The sequence below is a fragment of the Misgurnus anguillicaudatus genome, chromosome 10 (genome assembly GCF_027580225.2).
Source record: "Misgurnus anguillicaudatus chromosome 10, ASM2758022v2, whole genome shotgun sequence".
Classification (NCBI taxonomy): domain Eukaryota; kingdom Metazoa; phylum Chordata; class Actinopteri; order Cypriniformes; family Cobitidae; genus Misgurnus; species Misgurnus anguillicaudatus.
In genome coordinates this window covers 19216163-19239563 of record NC_073346.2, presented here as the reverse complement: position 1 = coordinate 19239563, position 23401 = coordinate 19216163, and the positions used below count along the sequence as shown (strand labels likewise).

General features: G+C 40.2%; 1 protein-coding gene across 2 annotated transcripts in view; it reads left to right on the top strand.

Annotated features, from left to right (window-relative positions):
- Positions 1-23401, top strand: part of LOC129447900 (nectin-2) — a 77286-nt gene that overhangs the window by 13712 nt on the left and 40173 nt on the right. For both annotated transcript variants that reach the window (XM_073872053.1, XM_073872052.1), the window contains exons 2-6: positions 11169-11278; positions 11741-11997; positions 14175-14467; positions 14898-15015; positions 15572-15720. In XM_073872053.1, coding sequence (XP_073728154.1) covers positions 11169-11278; positions 11741-11997; positions 14175-14467; positions 14898-15015; positions 15572-15720 — 927 coding nt within the window. The remainder of the gene's footprint in view (positions 1-11168; positions 11279-11740; positions 11998-14174; positions 14468-14897; positions 15016-15571; positions 15721-23401) is intronic.

Genomic DNA, 23401 nt, shown 5'->3' with positions numbered 1-23401 from the left:
ATGAGTAGTGCGTGCAACCTCATCCGTTAATAGAAATGCTAACTCAGAGGGGTGCAGGTTTGGGGGTGGGGTTGGGTTTAGTAGTTCCTTCAGTGTCATGGAAACCATCTCCCCACTCCAGACCCCTGTCTGATGACCTCACACCCTGGATGATCTCCATCTGTTCAGTTTTTAGAAAGACTCAAAGCTTTTTCTAATCTTGAGTCATCACTGTAAAAAAATCCTTTTTTAAAAAAAAAGTTTAATCAACTTAAATTATTCCAACTTTCTTCTTCACTAGTAAGGAGTTGCTTTTTAAACTTAAAAATTAAAGTGCAACCAGGAGTTTTTACAGTGTATGCTTTCTTTGTGCCTCTAGTTTGCATTTATGAGTTTTTATGGTTCTTATGATAATATTTTATTATGGTACTTTGCATAACGTTAATTAAATTTTCATTAAAATGCATGTAGAAACAGCATGCTCCTCACTCGTGTGAGGTGGGGAACAGATTTAGTCTCTGATGGATGTGCCCTATTTCTCACAGCCGCCTTGACGGTGTAGCTAGCAGGGGCTGATGAGGACATTCGCACACACTTTCCTCAGGGTTCCTTCATCTTTGAACTCACACAGGCCCTTCTTGTTCTGAATGTCAGAAAAAGCGAGCGAGAGAGGAGGAACTTCAGCTGTCTGAAGGAGTGAAAGACTAAGCGTCTCACACAAGGGGAATGCAGAGCAGGTTACTCCAGTGCTCGACTCCGACCATCGCTTTATATTTCATCTCCAGCTCACCCCCACCATGACCATCCATCCACACACACGCGAGCCCTCGCGCACACACCACCCTGTGTCTGTCTCTCTCCTCCGCAGGGCAGCGTCTGTGAGCTGATGGCCGTGTCTGTGTACAGATGTGATGGGAAACAGCTGTTGCATTTCTCTGCTCGCTCTCTGTTTTCTCCCCCCTATCCCTCCCTACTGTTCCTCCCCTCCTAATTCCTGGAAAAAAAAGAGTGATGGGTTTACGGCCCATCTCGCAACAGTTCTTCGGTCCGGATCTTCTGTAGCTGATCCTTCATAGATAACTGGAGTTTCTTTACAGATCGGTTCTGGAATGTGTCAGCTTTTGTGTTTGAGGAGAAACAGATGTTGAAGTGATAAGCCTGTCGTCTCTATTCTCCTCTTGTCTCAACGTCGTCTTAAACGGTCCCGTCTGCTTTCCTTAAGTCTTGGGTCTCATCTCTTTTTTATTTTTTTTCCATCTTCTCTCACCTGCACATCCTGTCGTTTCCAGCAGGTAATTAGTTGCTGGAGAGTGTGCGAGTATTTGCGTGTTTGTAATTAGCTGCTCTTCCTGATGTGTCGGTGTGTAAGTGTGATGTGCAGAAAATCCAGGATGATCCTTTCCTAATCAAAAGTGGTGGCAAATCTTCGCAGCCTTGCAGAGTCTAATCTCTCACATCCTTTAAAAGGAGATGCAGAAAGCCGGCTCATTTAACAGCTTAAGACCTCATATGTGCGTTTGTGTGTTCGCTTTTACTCTTTTTTTCATGTGTGTCATATTTAGCTCTTTGATTATCTATATACGTTGGATTCACCCTGAAGCCAAGAACACTGATGCATCTATTCATTAAATCAAACCCTTCCTTTCTCCTTTTCTTTTTTTGGAGTCATTTACTCTCTCTCTTTCTCTCTCAGTGTAATTATAGTGCACTTGTTTAATTAATGTGAGGTGTTAGATCCTGTGTATGTGTGCAGATGCAAGTAGTGATGGATATCCTGATTGATTTCCTCTTCCATGCTTTTGCGACCTTCGCTCAACACATGCTCATAAAGGAAGTTGGTTCGGGTATAATTTTCCATAAAACGAGCTCCTCCGTCTCGGCATTATCAAGAAAAACATCAACATTTCTGAAAAATGAAATCATTTCTGGTGGTCATCAGATGTTTAACCTGACCTCATTCTCTCCAGGTGGTGCATGTGTCTAATGCTCTGTGGCGCTAGGGCTCATAGGAAAGAATCGCAGATGTGTTATGCTTCCTCTGCGTTCTTCTCCTATGAGTTAGCAAGTTTTATCTGTAATGACGTTAATGGTTTGTGACAAAACGAGCATTATATCCTACCACACACACTCCTGGGGTGGTGGGATTTACAGCAGACCTGGCGATACAATATCTGGGTCACGATACAGTAGGCTAATTTGTTGTTGTCTGCAACGGCGGAGTTAATGTCACGTAGTTCGTTTATGTCACTAACTTTGGTTAGTTAGCCCACCCTCAGCACAGCAATGGAATGTGGTGCAAGCCAATACATCAATGCTGTCCATCCATGCACAAACACACACTCGGCTCACCGTTTGTGCCCTTTCATTCTTCCAGACAGGCTGTTTTCTGTCTATGTGTTGTGCTAACAGTGACCAGTTAGCTCTTTTGATCAGACTGTTTACTGACTCTCAGTGTGTTTACAGAGGCAGTAATGAATGTACCTTCAGAAAGCGTGATGTGAATGCAGTGCTCGGTGCTGAATCATGATAGGGTTTATGATTCCTCCAGTGATTTTGAGGGAAAATTAGTAAATTACAGCAGAATGGATTTAGGCTTTCAGGCGTCAAATGCTAAATGGAGCTGAGAGTAGCTCACTTTTATTGCTGGCTAAGAGCATAATTAAATTAGCCGAAATTTCCTAATGAATCAACACACAGGGGTGAGGGAGTTTTAACCTTTATGAATGATAAGAATTTCAATTCTATTTGGGTCTTTAGTAATATGGCATAGATTTTCCAAATTTCGATTTTTAAAAAAATATTTTATTGTGCATAACAGGTTTTGAAAGATTATCGGCCTGGCAGATATACACTCACCTAAAGGATTATTAGGAACACCTGTTCAATTTCTCGTTTATGCAATTATCTAATCAACCAATCACACGGCAGTTGCTTCAATGCATTTAGGGATGTGGTCCTGGTCAAGACAATCTCCTGAACTCCAAACTGAATGTCAGAATGGGAAAGAAATGTGATTTTTGCTCAGTTACTGAGATTTTCATGCACAACCATTTCTAGGGTTTACAAAGAATGGTGTGAAAAGGGAAAACATCCAGTTTCACTGATTCAAGCTGATAGAAGAGCAACTTTGACTGAAATAACCACTTGTTACAACCGAGGTATGCAGCAAAGCATTTGTGAAGCCACAACACACACAACCTTGAGGCGGATGAGCTTCAACAGCAGAAGACCCCACCGGGTACCACTCATCTCCACTACAAATAGGAAAAAGAGGCTACAATTTGCACAAGCTCACCAAAATTGGACAGTTGAAGACTGAAAAAATGTTGCCTGGTCTGAAGAGTCTCGATTTCTGTTAAGACATTCAGATGGTGGTAGAGTCAGAATTTGGCATAAACAGAATGAGAACATGGATACATGGATGTTTTCTTGGCACACTTTAGGCCCCTCAGTGCCAATTGGGTATCGTTTAAATGCCACGGTCTACCTGAGCATTGTTTCTGACCATGTCCATCCCTTTATGACCACCATGTACCCATCCTCTGATGGCTACTTCCTGCAGAATAATGCACCATGTCACAAAGCTCGAATCATGTATATCAGTTCAATATCGGTTATTGGTCTACTTCATCTGTGATCATCTCTATTGCCATCGGCCCTGAAAAACACACATCATAGTGCACAAGCCACCATGTAAAGACTTATTTATTATAGTGGTATTAATGCAAGGTTGCCAAACTATTTCTTTATTTTTTCTCACTGATATCATGTTCACTATACTTTAAAGCAACACCAAATAGTTTTTTTTACCTTAAAATAACGTTTCCAAAAAAGTTTCAGGCTTTCATCCACTCGAAACAGGATGAAAGGCACTTTCATATTCGCTTTGCAGCCCTCTATTGGCCAAAACCGCACTCAAGAAGTTTCCAGCCATCGGGTCGCGGTCCTGTAGTTTGAGTGAAAACTACAAAAACTTGCTTTACGGCAGACCTACAATTCAATCAGAACCAGCTATGCTGCAGTATTTACGACAGTGGTAATGGACAATTACACTTCTAACCTGTAGGGGGAGCAAAGAGCAAAAATTCTTTAGTGTTGCTTTAAAAAGAGGAAATCTATAAGTCGCTTAGCAGGTCCCAGATCAGACCTCCGGAGGGTTGTTTGTGTAAATGTGAGCCTGCAAAGTTGTATTGTACCCGATTAAAGTTGTGTAATGTAATTGGCTGTGGTCTCTTATGGCTGGAGACTGTGCTATCTCTTTACCCGCAAGCATCTATCTGAATCCATTCCCTCCTTTTGGAAAATACAGGAATCCAGTTACACACCCACATTGACAGAGGTGTGTGTGACTGCCTGAGGATGAGAAGTAAAGAGAAACCAGAAGTTTTTAATGATGGGATTTGTTTTGGATTGTTCACGAGGAGGCCACATGATCCTGTTTAAATCCCTTACATTAGCAAATAATGATTTATAAAGAAAGAACACGCAAAACAACTTTTGGGTTCTTCAGTAGTAGTAATGTGATATTTGTAATGATTCACGTCAAATACATGTTCATCCCATTGCACATAGATAGTAATATTGTATCAGTGATTTTAATATCATTTAAAAAATTTTATTTTTTTAAATCGCATACCTTGTGTTTCTGTCGCAACATTTAAACATTTCTTTCCTAAATGGATAGTAAAAGCTGTTGTCAACACACACACATCTTGAAGTGCTCTTAGGGTTACTCTTCAGATTGTGTGTGCTGAAAGGTTTAGGGCGGTCTCTGTGTAAAGTGTGTATGGTTTTCGTTGTCTCTAATCTTAAGGATTTGAGCAAACAAACAAATGGCAATCATTCTGGTCCTTATCTCAGTTTGTCTGGTCACCCTGTGGGAAGGACATTCTTGTCACTTGCCAGTGACATTTGTGCTTACGATTGACAGCCGTTACAAGCAGCTGCAGTCATTTATACGCATAAACACTTCAGCTCAAAAAAAAAAAAAAAAACATTATTTGTGTAAAATGCTTATCTTGCAGTTCTTTCAAAAAGGATCTTGTACCCTTTCTCTGTTTTTCTCTCTCCCTTCATAAGTGGAGTATGAATAATTTAGCCTGTAGGACGAAAGTCTTGGTCCTGTGTTATTCTTCTAAATTTTGTTTCTGCACGTGTTCATATAAAGAGGCAAATGGTTAATGGTTTGTGCTTCATTTCAGGCTGCACATGGCCCTCGTTCTATCTTTCAGGCTTCATTAGCTCATAATTGTGTATGTGTGGTAATAAGGACCGGGGTTGCGTGACAACTGCCAAATTGTCCTGTATGTGCGAGTGTATTTGTGATTATAGACGCATTTGAGCTCTTTATAGACCACACACATACTCCATACTAAAATATCAGGTTAAAATGATCACATACACAATTAATACACCAGACACAACAAGTACAGCTCAGTGGTGTAGCATTGCGTCAAAAGGTCATGGATTCAAACCAGGGAACACACATACTGATAAAATAATGTATACTTTGTATTAATGCACTTTGGATAAAAGCGTCTGCCAAATGCATAACCGCATAACATAAAGTCACATTCAAACTAATGATGACCAGAAGTCATTTATTTTCATAAGAGCTGGCAATTTCCATTGACATGACAGCATGGCCTTGTCCATCGACTTTAAGAAGTTTAACTTTATGCAAATAAGCAGTGATCACCACTCGAGTGACTAATAAATGGAGTAGTGCAATTCATGTGATTGATAGTCATGTGTAAGCAAGACAGAGAAGTTCATGTTACTGTCAGCAATTTCACAGTTTTATTTGATTTTGTTTTTCTACCCACATGCAATTTAACACAGATGCTTGGAATACGCTGTGAGATGTATTTTGACAAGTGAGTTTAATTCATGCTTTGATAGTCCTATATCTTTGTCATGGTTTGGTTACGCATTGAATATTTTAATAAAATCACATCTCTAGTTTGCCAGCAATACAGTTGCATGTATGTTTAGTAACATTGAACAATGAGCTACAATGCAGTGAAATGTTGAACAGTTCAGTGATGGTTTCTGTTTAGTATAAACCATAGACTGTAAAAAAGATGGACGTAGTGTCTGTGACGTCACCCATAGGTCTCTAAAGATCGTTTTTGAAGCTTAAAGGACAAGTTTGGTATTTTAAACTCAAAGCCCTCTTATCAGATTGTTTATGATGAAATAGAACGGTTTTGACTGAAATTTGGACATATGCTGCTGCCCCGAGAATTTTTGGGTGTTTCTTGTATCACCTCCCACCTCTATAATGGCTGTATAGGTGCACCGGAACAATGCTTCCTAAAACTTTAGTTTACAAAGACGTGAAACTCACCGAGTGGTCAGGGGTGTTTACTGATATGCTCACACAAAAATCGCTGCAAAATACGCATTCCAACAGGTTTTATCGTTGTTTTTGCCAACTCCATTGACTTGTATTAGATGTGCTTTGAAGTACGGTATTACTCCGCGCAGGGAACTTTGTTTGTATTCTTGCAATTGACAAAGGCGGATTATTGCCACCACCTGGGCTGGAGTGTCTATTATTCAAGCTCTCAACAGAAGAATATAAGGGTGTGAGGCGTTTGGATAAATACTGTAGGTCCACAAGTTTACAACGAATGCTAAAACACCTGTTGGAAAGCATCTTTTGCAGTGATTTTTGTGTGAGCATATCAGTGAACACCCCTGACCACTCAGTGAGTTTCACATCTTTGTAAACGAAAGTTTAATGCATTTTAAGAACGATTGTTCCAGTGCACCTATACACACATTGTAGAGGTGGGAGGTGAAACAACAAATACCCGAAAATTCTCGGGGCATATGTCGAAATTTCAGTCATACCGTTCTATTTCATCATAAACAATCTGAAAACAGGGCTTTAAGTGTAAAATATCGAACTTGTCCTTTAAAGTCACTGTGCATCACTCGCCGGATATCCGAAAATGGGTAAAAAGGTGGGACATGGGAGAAGCTGAGGTGGTTGGTTGCTGAAACCACACCCGCCTAGCTCGATTCTAGTGACAGCAGTGGCTGTTCAACCGTCACTCAAGTGGCCACGCCCTAAATTATGCAGAACTTTAAAGCTTAATATCATTTCAACAGATGAGTTACCAAAAAATGTACCCCCTCACAATTGTCATGAAGGGCAAAATTAGCTATACAGACCAAAAATCAGACTGTAAACATTATTTTCTACTGTAAATTTGGCCATTTTAACATAGGGGTCTATGGGAATTGACTCCCTTTTTGGAGCTCTAGTGGCCAGTTGATGAATTTAAATCACTTCCGTATTGGCTTCATCAGAGAGATCGGAAGGTTGCCCCTCGATATAAACATTAAGAGCTCAGGTTTGAAATCAGCCTGCGTCTTGTAAATATTGCGCACCTCTCTCTCTCGTTCCCATATTTTCTCTCTCCTTTGGTCAGAAATCTTGTTGAAAAATTTACAAAATGGCCCAAAACTTGTTCACTTAAAGACATCTGCATACAATATGCACATAAATAAACAAGTTCATTGTACGCACTCCCTATAGACCCCCTCCAGCTGTTCAGCTGTCTCTCTCTCATCATTTCCCTCTCTCTCTCTCCATTTGCATCAGCTGTGTCATGAATGATTCTCATTCACCCACTGGACATCTAAATTTTCTTGCTTACCACGCATACGTTCAGATTCTCAGTATGTGTGTGGTAATGAGTGTGTGGACAGAAGCTGGATGCTCTGTCTTCTGTCCTTGCTCTCTAAAATCAAGGTCTGCTCGCTCACACACACACACACACACATTCGCACACAATTGGTAGTCACGGCGTGCCGTCTGCCATCTAAACTCTCATTCTGGGCACTCGTCCGTCACTCTGCAGTGGACTGAGCAGCAGTTTTCTCCAGGATGAGGGAACGAGAGGCCACAACATTCGTGAGATGGAGGTCTTCCCTGTGTGTATGCGTATGACATGATGATTGGTGACAGGGCTCAAAAAATTGTGGTGTGTGATTTACATAAACGTCCTCTGTATATGTGTGTGTGCGTGTCATATCTCACCTGCTGGCAGCAGTGCATTGAGAAACCGAGTGACTTTGGCTTTGACATTTATTAATGTATAAATTATATATGCGTGTCTGTTTACAAGTCAGACATACAGATTAATATATACAGATTTAATATTTTAACACTATCACACTGTTTATGTAAATCATTTTCCATGAATCTAGCTATTAAGATTAGTCGATGGATGGTCACTAGAGCCTCATTAAAGAGGAGCTTCAGTAATCTTTATTAGTAATCTGTACTGTTGATATAGATGTTTATTAGGCTTTGAAGATGTCTTTTTGAAAATGTTCGGGTCTGTCAACTTTGGAAATCTTTTTGGGAAAATGGCACTATTATGCGGTCAGAGCGAATTGAAAGTGCAAGAGAAAAGCTGGGTGGACCCAAACTGGCTGCATTCTGTGGATCTCTTTGAAATAAGTTGCATTTGAAGATGCATTACAAAGTCAAATCATTAGTAGTTACATACATTATAGACTTTTAAGTTACAGAAAGTGGATTAACTGCTAATCTGCTGCTGTATGCGCAGGAAAAATTAGGAGTCACACCTGTTCCTTAATCCCGACCTGTGTGACAGTAGCTGTAGCTTCTGTTGCTCTTTCTGTTTAATGGTCGCTATGTGCTGTCAGCATCTCTCCTCTGCTTTTTATAGTTTATTATACCTTATCCACCCACCACCTCTTTCTATTTACACACCACTATGCTGTATGTTAAGGTAAGTGTGTGTGTTTAGTGTAGTGATGGACTGCTCAATCCCCTCTACACATCAGGGTAATGACCTATCCACACTCCCCATCCAGTGAGAGAAGACAGGAGGGACGTTTTCAATAACAGGGTTCAGCGGTGCTAAACGTAGACTCACGCGCACACACCGGTCTCTCGGTTTGAGAACCTGTGAGAGGTAAAGAAGACACATTCCTGATCAATGTTGAAACTTTGTCACTTCTGCACTCATCTCTCTGTCACGCCCTCAGTTTTGCTGTTTTTTATCAGAGAGAGATTTGAGTTTCTGCCTATTCAGCTATTCACCAGACCAACTGGTTTGACTGGTTTTATACCTATGCAGGGTTTTTCCAGTTGTTTCGCTTTGACGTAATAGTTTCCGGCAACTTTCATATAATAGGACTAGTTTTTGGTAAGTGGTGTCACTGTTGTTTGGCAGATTCATCAGTATTTATCAGTTGCTCCCTGGGCATCGAACGTTGGACCTTTTGCTCTGCTAATGCAATGCTATATCAGTTGAGGTAACACTTTGTCACAACTTCCTCACTGACACCCAATTTTACAGCTTTTCCCCTTTTATTAATACCTTCTTGAAAATCCAGCTAAGACTAGCTTAAACTGGTAGCTAGTTCTTCTAGCTGGTTTAAAGCAACACTATGTAGTTTTTTTACCTTTAAATAATGTCCCTAAAATTATTTCAGTGATAGAAAAACTTTTAACTGGACAAATTGTACTGTTGCTGCAACCTGAGCAGCCTCCTAGCTGCTACAAGCACACTCTGAAAGTGGCGGTGGAGGGTAGGAAACACAGCCCCGCCCCTCCCCCCGCCTGCAGAGGAGTGTCTGATACCAGGCACTGTTGCGCTTTTCAACCACATGGGGGAGCTGTAAGTCATTTTTACATGGAAACTACATAGTGTTGCTTTAATGTGGCTGTAGCTGGTTTAAGCCCCCAGCAGAGTCCTGCAACGTGTCGGGAACCCGCGTGTACCCGCATAAAAGTGGCTAAAACTGGTGGATTGTGACATTCCTAAAATTTACGGGTGGGGATGTAGCGCGGATAAAAAAGTGCAATATTTGTATGTCTAAATTCCCATTACGCATACACAACAACGATTTGACATTTGCAACTCTTGTTGATGCTTTTCTTAGCCTAGTTGGAGCAAGCGTTGCAAGAGATAAAGTAAAAGTAAACTTGGCGATTGAAGTATATAAAATTGTTGACAACGAGTCTTTAAAGGCAAAATCGGATGTGTGGAGAAAGTGTGGTATAATGCGAGGTTGTATTTTTTTCTTGTTCTTTTTTTTCATTAATAGGTCTGCTTGTGTATAGTTATCAGGTTTCATAGCCTATTTAGGTGCAGATGGCAGGCTACTTGAATGGCGTAAACACAAAGCGCACTTTAGCCTATTTCATTAGCTCCTTTATGACCTGGTTAAGATGTTGAGAGATGTGCAAGATAAAAAAATAAAGCACTTTAATTAAAATGATTTTAGCGTGTGTGATTTATCACAGGCACGGAGCGGCTAACGGGCCAAATATTAACGGGTCTGGGCGGATGCAGATTTAATTTTGATATTATCACGGGTGACGGATCGGATTTGGTGCTGAACTTTGTTGAGTACGGGTGGCGGCGGGTCTCCAAAAATGGCCTGTGCAGGACTGTGCCTCCCAGTCTGGCAAAGCTGGTGGGCCAGCTGGTCTTCTAGCCTAACCAGCTAAGTCCAGCTAGACCTTCTTAAAAAGTGACCAAAACACAGCTAGACCAGTTTGCTACACCAAAAACCAGCTAATACCAAGCAAAACCAGCTAATGCCAAGTTGGGAGACCAGCTAAAACCAGCTCACCAGCTTATGCTCGTTTTAGTCTTTTTAGTAGGGATAGAACATAGAGCGCTGAAACTCATTGGGAGAAGGTTGTGTCCAGGAAATGTTGTGAAAATTTGAACTTTAACATACGCAGTACTCCCATGGCACTTTACTGTGTTATTGTATGTTATTGTATCTTCGTTTACCACTAAACACCCTCACTGACGTGCACACACACACTCGCGCTCTCATTGAATGTGTTCTGTCAGGGCTGTGTTAGATGATGAATGCTTCGGGCAGAGAGGGAGCCGGATATTTTTTTCATAGATACTTTCACACACGCTTGCACACACATTCGTATTTAGACTCTCGCTCTCTCGCACACCCTGCCTGAGATCAGAAACACTGGCCTACTTGGTGTTTTGTTGTAACCTCATTCATCATTTCTCATTTCACAATCTCTGAACCCAAGGCTGCACCAGCATGTGCTGAAATTCTCTCTCACATGTGTGGCGAGGTGGTCACGGGTCACCTGAACGTAGCCAGACAGAAGTGAAGGTTGTTTCCTGTTCTCATGACCTCTTCTCATTTTATTTCAGGATCACTGGCTCAGCGGGTGAGGGTGGAGCCAGAAGTCGTGTCATATCCTGGTCAGACTGTGACATTGCGGTGCCAGTTTCAAGACCGGGGCGATACCCAGCTCACTCAGGTCTGACATCAACTTTCATGCTTCCTGCCAGTCTACAAAGCCAAAAAGCAACAGTGTTATTTGTCTATTCTAGTAAAAACCATACGAAACATCCAAATAGTTTTATAGTGTAGCGTTTCAAGTGGTATTTTCTTTACTATTTCACTTGGTGAATGATGAAACGGGCAAAAAAATCCCACAGTCTGTTTTAAGCCAGTAAACAACCACCAAGACTATACCAGTAAAAACCTTATAATGATCAAGCAACTTATCAACCACATTTAAATACCCTGGTAACCACTTACAGTACAACAGCCTACTGATGCATTGTGGTGGAGAGCTTCGTATGGACAACGTTTTTACATTTTCTTAAAAAGTGAATGTAAATATGTTCCTGTAGGCATCTATTGGTCATTGCTGCTACTATTGAATATATTGCGTGTGTGTGTTAAAGCCCAACCATCTGTTTCCTCTGGGCTTCAGGTGTCATGGATCCTCGAACCGATTGATGGGGAGCGAACCAACATCGCCGTTTTCCATCCACAGTTTGGGATAAATTATCCAACAAAATCCCCCGTAGTAGGGCGTGTCGGTTTTGTACTGAACCCGCCCACTCTGGACAACCCATCCATTCAAATCAAAGATGTGAAGATGACCGATGAGGGGCGATACATCTGCGAATATGCCACCTACCCTTCTGGCAATGAACAGGGAGTGTCATCACTGATCATGCTGGCTAAGTGTGTGGGTTTTTATCAGTTAATCATTCAAATCATTTAAAATCAATAGTTGATGAATTAGTTTGATATCGTTGGGGATAATAACAAAATACTTTTTTGTTAATTGCAGTTAAAAATAAGATGTTATGTTTCATATGGGCTGCGTCCAAAATGAGCAATGATATTCGTGGCATGAAGGCAGCTCCGTGAAACGCATTCGGACAGCGTAATGGAATTCTGTTTAAAAAAAATAAACAAAGAGTGTTTTTGTGATAACTAATCTCATATTTGAAAACTACAATACTAATTTCTCACTAGTTCCTCACTAGAAATGCAATCAAAAGGTGTAAAAAGTGAAAATATAACCTTTTTATACTAAATTTGTCGCTTTCTTGGCCACCATTTAATTTTTTCGAGCTCGACCAATCACATTCCCTGCACCCACATAGAATTGCGTGACAAGACGATGAAGGGATCACGGCAGTCAGGAAGTAAACCAAACATTGGATTCGGATGTGCCTTAATGCCTTCGAATGCTGCCTCCGAAGGCGGCATTTTAAAGATTTCGAATGCAGCCAGGATAACAATATATAGTCTGTTAGGTTCCAAAGAGGTCATGAAAGCATTGTTATAATAATATAAAAGTATTTCGGACTGTTCAGCTACAGTATCGTAAATCTTCTGAAGCGATAGCTTAGCTCTGTCGATAACAGACTAAAATTAAAGTAATTTTTCACTCTCAAATGAAATCATTTCACTGCATAAAGCTGAGCATGCAGCTCCTAAATCAAATATATCATTATGTTTTGTTACACTTGAGAACAAATGGCATTTTGCGTTATTGATGTTTCTGATTTCGTAACATACTGTCTTAATTGAAACATTTATATGTGGGTGATGACTAAAACGGTTTGGCAAGATGAGAAATTCATTATAATTTTTTTTTTTTTTTTTGGAAAAACTTGTTTTTAAAGCATGCATCAGGTTTATTTCAATGCACAGTTTATTTATGTTAATTTTATCCAAAAAAAAACAAACATTTGCACCATTTTTATGAATGTTAAAACTGAATGGACCTGAAAATGTCAAATGGTGTAACCGCCAATTGCGGCAAAGAGTGAGAAATATTTTATATTTTATCCACCTTGATGGCATGTGTAAGCATAATTATCAAAAAAAAAAAAAACATTTTAAAATATATCATTTTATTAGTTATTTCTAAATGCAAATTTTAATGCGTTTTTGGAATATTTGTTCTGACATATACTGAAAACAGCTTTATTTTCTAAATAGTCTTTGACAACTGATGTAAAAATGTATGTAAAAAAATCATATTACACTAAACTAGATGATTATATTTTACTAATTTTTTTATGAATATATTTATATTTTAATTTAAAAAATACTAGTTACACCAATTGACACAGACCGGTTACACCACATTGACATTTTTGCAATTATCCCCAAATATTCTTTCAGAATGAAATAAAAGCAGAAATTTTTGTTGAAATTCTACCCGTTTACATTTAATTCATCCATACAGACACAAAATAATTAACATCAGGTCATTGACCCATGTATAGCTTATGCACAATGTATAGATTCTTAATAATCTTTATTTTGCATATTACTTGGGCACATATTACATTGGGCTAAGATTTGAAATAAGGTTTTTGTATTAAAAGCAGCTCAATTTTTTGGCTGAAATTTTGCACAATTATTCAATTAGGAGAAAGAATAATTCATTTATCAAATTCATCTAGTTTCAGCACTGGGTAAAAGAGAGCCTTTGTGGGAATATGTGTGCACATGCTTGCGTTAGTGTGCGTTGGCTTAAAGGGGGATTTATAAATGGTATTGTCAGATCAATTGTGCTTCTGTTAATTTGTGTGAAATGTGGCAGTAACCTTGGCCGGGCTCTAGTTCACTCACCCCCTCCTCCTCTCTCCGCTATTGATCTTCCTGCTTATCATGCCGAGGGGCCGCCGCTCCCCTGTCGCTAACCGTCTCCACTGCTTTTCTCTTTTCTCTCTCTTTGATGTCTTTCTCCGAGTGAAACATGAGCACAATGTGAGCGCTGTGTTAGCGTGTGGCGGGACAAGCCAAACTGTGATCTTCCCATCCACACTTCCTGCTACCCTCCTCACAGTAGAACCATCAAATAAAGGTCAAACTCTTTCCCTCTCTCCCCCAGCTAAACCGAAGAACATCGCTTCTACAGTCACAGTTACTGCAGGCAAAACTCCGGTCATCGCGGCACGCTGTGAATCATCCAATGGCCGTCCTGCAGCGACCATTTCTTGGTCCACCACGCTGAACGGAAATGCGACGACGCCACAGACGACGAACAATCCCGACAACACGGTCACCGTCCAGAGCCAGTACATGCTTGCCCCGCAGCCCGCGGATAACGGCAAAGACATCACCTGCATTGTGTCACACCGCACCATGCCCCAACCAGAGACCTTCGCCATGAAACTCGTCGTTGAGTGTAAGATTGATTTTATCCAGATCATTAAATACACCAGTGGCTGCTTATCCAAATGCTCAATTATGCAAAGCATCACTGACCGTAACTCTATAGTGAAAGCTGAGAAATTGCATTGTAATGAGTCACTTTTAAATGAGTCCATTCTGTTAATGTATCTACCGAACATGCCAGAGATTTAGTAATGGTCATCAAGCAAATTGCCCTAAGACATTATAGTGCTGGTTGGACCAGCAACATAAGCAAAAGGTCAATGAGGTTGTCTAAGATCATGGAGTCGACTGACAGACCGTTTCAGTGTTTTATTTGTTTAAGACTTCAGTGCCTGAAGGCAAACCTCATTTATAATGGCCTTTTAACGTTTAGCTTTGGCACTATTGTTCGATCCAGTAACTCACTTTATGCGCCCTCTTTCTCTCTTTCTTTCTCTCAGACCCTCCACAGGTGCAGATAGTGGGGTATGATAACAACTGGTACAGGGATCGGACAAATGCGTTTTTGACTTGTCAGCATGATGGAAACCCTATCCCCACCACGGTCACCTGGAAAACGTAAGTATTTACCATCGTCCATATATAAGTGGGCTATTGACACAAAATTTCCACCAGATGTGGCTTTCAAGCCAAATAATGAATTCATACAAAGAAATCAGAACATTTAAGTATACAAGTTTAGTCATAATAAAGTGAAATGACACAGGGAATAAGTATTGAACACATGAAGAGAACAAGGTGCAAATTGGCATAGAAAGCCAAGAGATCACCTGAAATCTGTCAGTATTGAGAGAGAAACCCTGCCCCTATCAGTACTAACTGGGGATGTGTCATTTCACTTTATTTATTATGACTCAAGTTGTATACTTAAATGTTCTGATTTCTTTGTATGAATTCAATATTTGGCTTAATGGCTACATCTGGTGGAAATTTTGTGTCAATAGCCCACTAAGAAATCCCCTTACTGATAAAAATGCCAATGTGTTAAATACTTATTTTCCCCGCTGTATACGTATAACACAAAGGTCATGATTTCAGTCATAGTGAACACGGATACAAAAAAATGCAATTGTGAAATATGTATTGCTAAAATTACGTGCTTGTTGTTCTTCAGTTTGTCTGGCCTGATGCCTGAAACGGTACAGGTGCAGGACAATCGTCTCGCCGTGCAGAAAGTGGATGACACCGTCAACACAACCTTCATCTGTGAGGTCAGGAATAGTCTGGGATCTGCCAAAGATCAGGTCACCATTATCGTGAGGGGTAAGTCTGTCTGCCCAAGACACTGTTTTCAGTCTTTAGTAGTTATTCAGCACACAGACTTGCACACTCACCGTTTTAAGTGTGAGGTGTTGACAAGAGATTCCGGCTGGGAAATTAGCTGCTAGATTTCTGGCTCAAAGGAAGAGCTCTAACATAAGGCAGTTTGTTCACACTTTTCTGTATGTGTTGCTTTTTCTTGATCCCTACTTTCTCTGCATGCATTGTCATTTCTCCACCTCTTCCTGTCTCTGTAGTGATTTATTTTTATACATGTCTTAATGTCTAATGCAGGATCATGTTCAATACTGTAGGGCATTTTCTTAAAAGAATAGTTGAGTCCTCATGCCATCTCAGTCCTAGATGTATAAGACTTCAGATAAAGTTTAATCTTTTTGGTATTTGCAAGGTATCTCATGATTAGGGCTTCAACGATTAATTGCGTGTCCCATTAAAAATGCCTCTGAAATCGATTCAGAATCGATTTTGAATCGATACTGTGTTTCATGCACAGCTTGTGCGTGTACTACAGCATTTGGTCAGTAGGAAGTCCTTATCAATCTAAAATCATTATGAGTCAGAGTAATTTATAACTTGCATTTTAATAAGGCAACACTCGTTAAACAAAATCATTCAAAATATTTGTTATTATCATGAAAATACCTGAAACAATTAGAAAAACAATGATATAAATATTCCTATAGACATTTCGTGGAATAGCGTTTGTAATGCTGCTACTTCTGTGGCACAAAGGAAGGTTCAGCGCCCCTGGCTTTGGGATGTGCTGGGATTTCACTGTAATTCATTAAAATTCATTCATTAAGAAAATGCACATTTGCACGATTAATCATTACAGCCCTACTTATGATGAAACCGTCATGACGCCAAGTTATTAGATATGCAAGAACCAATGAGATTCTGCATTATTAATGTTCCACTATATTTAAACTTTTTAAATTCACTGATTTGTATGTTTACATTAATACACAACATATTGATCGCTTAATAAGCTTAAAAAATTGTTTTCTTATACAAACATATAATTTTATTTTAAAAGGCATAGCCTATATCAACCCCACTGGGTTTAGTTTACTTTGGTGATGGATGGATGTTTTTTTTGGAACTTTGCCACATAAGATTTATACAGCTACGTTATAAGATAACAGGACAACAGTTTAATCTAAAAATATTCATTTGTGTTCAACTGGAGAAAGTAAATCATATATATCTGAGATAGAATTTTTCTTTTTTGGATGATTTATTCCTTTAAAGAGAGGTGTGTGTGTGTGCTTGTACTGCTTTCTTTATGAGGACCAGTTTTTGTAAGACCATCGAAGTGAGGACAAAGAGGGTAAAATGAGGACATTTTAGCCAGTCCTCACTTTTTGGCACCCCTTTAAAGTGCTCTTTGAGGGTTAAAAATAGAATTTAGGTTAAAGCCGAAAGTATACTAGGGACGTCCGCGTATGCGCGCCGTCCGCATGACGTCATTTTCGTCATCAAGAGGGTCCGCGGCCGGCCGCGCGGACCGTCCGCGTGCAGCCCAAAATTTGAGACCGCGCGGACAGTGCGCGTACAGTCCGCGTACGACAGCGCATGCGCGTGAAAATATTTAGACAGGACACTCCACTATAAACAATTATACAAAGGAAATAGACAGCATTTGCACACACACTATCGTTTTTCTTCTTTAACTTTTACTTCTTCCCAGAACAGAAAGCTGTGGAGCATGTTTGTTTGATTCCTGACTTTGTTGTCTTGTTGTTTGTTCTAAACTGTGTTTGCAATGGTGGATCAGTTACTTTTCTTCACCTATCCTAATGTTTTAATGTACTGTAAACGTCTCCAAATCAGTGCTGCCCTGCCAGCCTGTTAGACTAATAATTTGAATAAGAAATCATTTGTATTGCGTATAGTGTCGAACGCGGCCATCCGCGTGTAGCCGCGGGGACTATACTCGGAAAGCTGCGCGGACGCGTGCGCGCGCGAGCCGGACGCGGACGCGGAAAAAAAGTATACCCGGGCCTTAAGGGATAGGGTTAGGTGTGATGGTTGGGGTTAGGAGGTAGGGATTGCAGGGAGCTACACTGCGACCAAAATGGTCGCATATGCGACCTTTTGAACTGCCGTTGCGACCCTAATGTTTAATGGGTCGCAAATGTGCTACCTAATGTTTTAGACAATATGCTATGATTTACTATGAGCATTTATTAAAACAGAAATGTGGATTTTAAGAATACGTTTTATAACGTGCTCTGAGCCATCAACACGTTGGCTTCATTTTGCGTGAAAGCACGTCGTGTCTCTCTCCCTATCAGTGTGCGTTTGCGTGCTCAGCTGTTTCTCAATGAATTAGGTGCGACGCGAGCGCAGTGTCTTCCATGTTTCTGAACTTGAGCAGAGGTCTTTCTTCACTTATATTTTAAATGGTCTGTCGGGTCCGGTTAGGTCCTAGTTTAATTACTTTGGGTCCCTAGTCTGATTAATATTGTGTTTATAACCCGAGTCGATCGGAAAACGGCCATGAGCGCTACCGCGCTAAAGCTCGAGTGCAGTTTTAGCGTGCCTTCGGTTTCTATGGCGATGGTTCTTGTTACGACCACGCGCTGCATTTTCTTTATCACATTTTTTTTTAATGATCTTATTATTAATAAACCATATCTTTTCTAAAACCATATCCATATTAACTTTGGACAGAGATTGTAGCAAAAAGCAGTGCTAATGTCAAGCCAATTGCACTGAACGAGCAAAGCAATGTAAAGTCTGTCACCGGGACAGTAAGTAGACTTTTAAATCTGAAATAATGAGTGGATTAAGCTTTTTAAATCGGCAAGAGAGAAATAGAAAGATAGAGCAGAAGCAGTAAAAGTGCCTATCTAATAGAAATTATTACCATTATAACATCAGTCATAACATCAGTCACATTTATAATCTATAGACCTGCACTGTCTATTAATATACTACTATACATAGTATTGTATTATATTGAGTTTGATAAAATGGGTCTAATTGCTTCATATATCAGTGCAAAAACAGTAAGTGTTTTCGTGGTGCTTTGACAAACAGTGTCAGCTTTGTTAATGGCAAAGAAAGTTTGGGGTGGTTAGATTGATGAAATATAATATGAAATTAATATAAATTTTCAATGAATCAAAGTATTGTGTTGTGTCACACATTATTAGTTCTACGTCACATGTATAGTAGACCATTATTTGTCAGTGGGTAATAATTGCCCTTTTCACCGGCTACCACCACCAAGTAAATTTCAGATCTGTGGGAAACACTGCAACATTTAAGAAAACAAGGCGGCATGTGGTTTAAAAGATGGCAAGTAAAATAAAAAGCATATCTGTATGCAATACAGTTTCATTATTGTTCATTATTATCCAGAGCGCCTTAATATAACTTGAAAAAAATATGTGCGACCAAATCATATTTTGCGCCAGTAACTGAAAAAGTTGGTAGCGCAAGTGCCACCAGTGGAAAAGGTTAGTGAAGTTCCCTGGATTGCATTACATCTAAAGCCGAAAGGTATACTAGGGACGTCCGCGTATGCACGGCGTTTGCATGACGTCATATTCATCAGGAAGGTCCACGACCTTCTGCGCGCTCCATCCGAGTGCTGCCCAAAATTTGGGACCGTGCGGACAGTGTGCGTACAGTCCGCGTACAACAGCGCATGCGCTTGAAAATATTGAGCCAGGACACTATACAAAGGAAATAGACAGCATTTGCACACACACTATCTTTTTTCTTCTTTAATTTTTACTTCTTCCAAGAACAGAAACTGTAGAGCATTTTATAGAGCAACGGGCCAGCATCATATGTCCAAATTTCAGTCAAAACCATTCTATTTCATCATAAACAATCTGAAAACAGGGCTTTAAGTGTAAAATATCGAACTTGTCCTTTAACAGTGTCATAACAAAGATAGCTGTACAAACTTGCAGATGTGACTACGTTTGGGAGGCGTTAGGTTTTATGCAGCTGCATTTGGGTGGTGTTGAGTATTGTTCATTTTAGCAATCTTTAGTTAGTCATAATTTCTGTATGACTAGCGCATTACTTTAATTCCCCTTTGCAGTCACTTAACTGTGCAAATGTAAAGCTGTAATATTACACTTGCAGCTTATTGTGATTGGCTCACATTTTTCTTCCCCAACATTGTGCTAATGCATTGATATGATCTTGCATCGCTCATTTTTCTTGTCATATTTTCATCACCAGAGCGAGTGAATTTAAAATCACTTCATTATCGCAATGATACGCTTTTTCCGTCTCAACTTTATCGGCGACGAAATCAAACCCCTCTGTCAATGAAGGTTTCTGTCAGTAATTTTGTTGATGAGATTTGCAGTGTTGAATTTAAAAAATATTCAGACCCTAAATAACTTTCAGATGCCGAATATAATCCTCATGCGTGTCCCAGGGCTTCGTGTCCAGACCAGAGCGGGTGCAGTCTGATCGCTGTCATGGGATGTGTTTCTCTCCTGGATTTTTCCGGCCCATTCTAATGTCCTGTGACAGGCTGTTATAGTAAAATATACACATGGTTGACTCTGCAGGGACTGAACTCAAGTGTATAAGTAATAGCTTTTAGGTAACAGGGAGAGACTGTGCTTTTCTCTCACCACTATAACTCTCTTTTGCTCTTGCAAGCATTTTTATGTCCTTGTAGATGTGTTGCTCGAAGGCCGCTCAAATATTCGCTTATGTACCAAACACTCGGGTGACAACATCTTGGCTTCTTCCTCCTTTTGGCTTTCTGTCCATCCAATATTCTAATGGAGTGAATACTAGCAGGAAGAGAGATAGGCAAGTGAAGAGGGTGGAGCGGATGAACGCTGGTGCTATTTAACCCCCCTCTGGAACCTGCGGCTTTCCCTTGTCTAACCCATCACACGTGCATCCTCTTCCGTTCGCTCCACTTTCATCCTTCATTCAGCAGCCAATCACTCTTGTGCCTTTCAATCAGAATTCAAACTTCCAGAGAAGAATGAATTGGAAAATTCAAGAGCCGTAAATGATTTTTTTGTACTGTGAAACTCAAAAGGTCCGATCGTGATTTGTTTTTGGTGGGTAGTTATGTGCAAATTTTGTGCTTTGTCCATCCCCCCAAAAGCCCTCTATAAGGATAAGTCACTCCCTGCCATTTCAGCTGCTTGCCTCTTATCCTCCAAGAAGTGGAATCTCCACCATAATGCAAAGCCGTCTCTATAACCGGCGCTGGCGCAGCCAAATGCTGAAAATACATTTGGCGAATGTTTAGTTGTCATTTGCCGTGTGTAGCGCAGGTGTTTAAGTGCGAGTGGCTGCAGGTAGAGATGTTTCGCGGAGTGTCGTGTGAAGTGCGAGTTAGTGGTGAAGTTGGCTGCATTTAAGTGCAGGCGCGAAATGGTCCCTACCTTCTCGGTCACATGACTGTCTTTGCCCCCCAGCAACCATCTCCATGGTGACTACGGCTGGCCTGCACAGATCTTATCTCTGTGTTTCTCCTGGAAGTGTGAGCAAGCATGGTTTTTATTTCTTAACTCCACCGCTGCTTGTGGGGAGAAACCTCAGCCAGAGCCCGAAAACCAAGCCGTGGATCCAAATCACTCCTCAGCACATGTTGCTCTCGGGCAAGCCAGGCTAACCCAGATTCAACCCCCACCCCTCTCTCGTGCGCTTTCTCTCTCTCTTTCCTCATTTATTTTTAACAGTGTGATAGAAAAACAAAGAAATGAGAGGATGTGAGACATCAAGTGAGATTATTTGCCTTTCCTTGGCATGTAAATTGTTTTAAGGGATTCTTTCTTTAATTCTACACTTAGTCATTCACTTAGACTCTGTCAGAGTGCTAATACTGTACGTATATTTGTAAAACAAATAGTTTGCCTACAAAAGAAATAGCTGTCATTATGTAGTCATTCTCATTTTATTCCAAATCTGCAAAAATGAAGGATTTTGAAGATTTGTTCCGGTCTCCGTCAATGAACCGAGGCTTTTACGCTTTAAAAAAAAATGCAGATGCACTTAGTTCATTTGATTCATGTGCTAAGTCTTCTAAAAAAAACAAATGGAAATGTTTGCCAGACCGCCCAAAATGAAACATTGCACAGCGAGTCCTTAAATTTAATTCAGGAAATGTGAAAATCTAGCTCTTAACTGTTATAGCCTCGGTGGAGAATTACGCATTAAATGCACAACATCGTTTATCAATTGGCGCGCCTGAAATTTTACAGTAATCAAATCATGCATATCTGAAAGTGGTGCGCGTGTTCGATATATGGTCACACACTTTCATGTATAATTCAGAAGACTGGTGCAGACGTTTACTCGGAAAGATCAGAAGAACTGAGCGAGTGGGTTGTGGAGGTGTGAGTGTGTAGGAGAAGAGCATCACAGTGGGTGGCTAATCTGAACACGGCGAGTGAGGCACTGAGACATGATCCTATCCTGAGTTTATCTGCGCGAGACCTACAGGAAATATTTAGATGGCGCTCCATGAATATTGAAAGACTTTGATTAGAACACGTAATGTTGGGGTTGTTTTGAGGGAGAGGCGGCATTTGGTTGTGTTTTGCATATGTGTTATATTACATTCGCTGCTCTCTTTCAGCAGCGCTGGTCACGTCTTCATACTCATTTCATCACACACACATTTTGTAGCTTCAAGGCCGATACGTCTGTCTGCTGTCTAACCCTGTCATTTGAAGCCTCCTCTCATCTGTCTGTCTATCCATCCATCCATCCATCAGCCGGCCAGCCATCCATCCATAACTCCACAATATTCCTTTGTCTGTTGCATGTTTTTTGTGCAAGTGTGAACTTAGCAAACTGGCCTTATGGAAAGCAGTCCCCTAAGGGAATTAAACATAAATGTCACCCTCCTACATCACGGCTTAGTATACACACGCTGTGTTTGCACTTACAGTAAACACAGTCACTGCCATAGATATGTGAGGAACTGAACATTTCCTTCTGTCTCTTTACAGAGTAGTTCACCCAGAAATGAAAATTTGGTCATCATTGTGTTGTTTCAAACCTGTATTATTTTATTATTGCATGATTTTATATTAAAGTAAAATGCAAACAAATGTTAGTAATATATATGAGGAGTGAATGGTAGTTTATAATGCCAAAAGCATCATAAAAGGGATGCATGTGACTTTGGTGTCAAGGCTTTTAAAGCTTTAATATTTTTGAGTAGTTGTAATTTTACTGTAAATTTACTGTAAAATTTACTTTTACTTCATGGGGTAGATTCCCAGAAAGGTTTTAGATTAATCCAGGACTAGGTCCTAGTTATTTTAGGACATTCTAGTAGTTATTACAAACATGCCTTAAAAATAAACTTTACTGATATGCAACTTTACTGATATGACAAAATAATGGCACCTAGGTATGTTAAGAGATGTCAGTACAAGATGTTTTTAAATTAAGATAGCTCAAACAGGCATTTTATTCTGGGACTAGGATAACCCTTGTCCAGAAAACCGCCCCTATGAACAATTAAAGAGACACTCCACTTTTTTTGAAAGTGGGCTCATTTTCCAGCTCCCCTGGAGTGAAACATTTAGTTTTTGCAGTTTTGGAATCCATTCAGCTGATCTCTGGGTCTGGTGGTACCACTTTTAGCATAATCCATTGAATCTGATTAGACCATTAGCATCATGCTCAAAAATAACCAAAGAGTATTTTG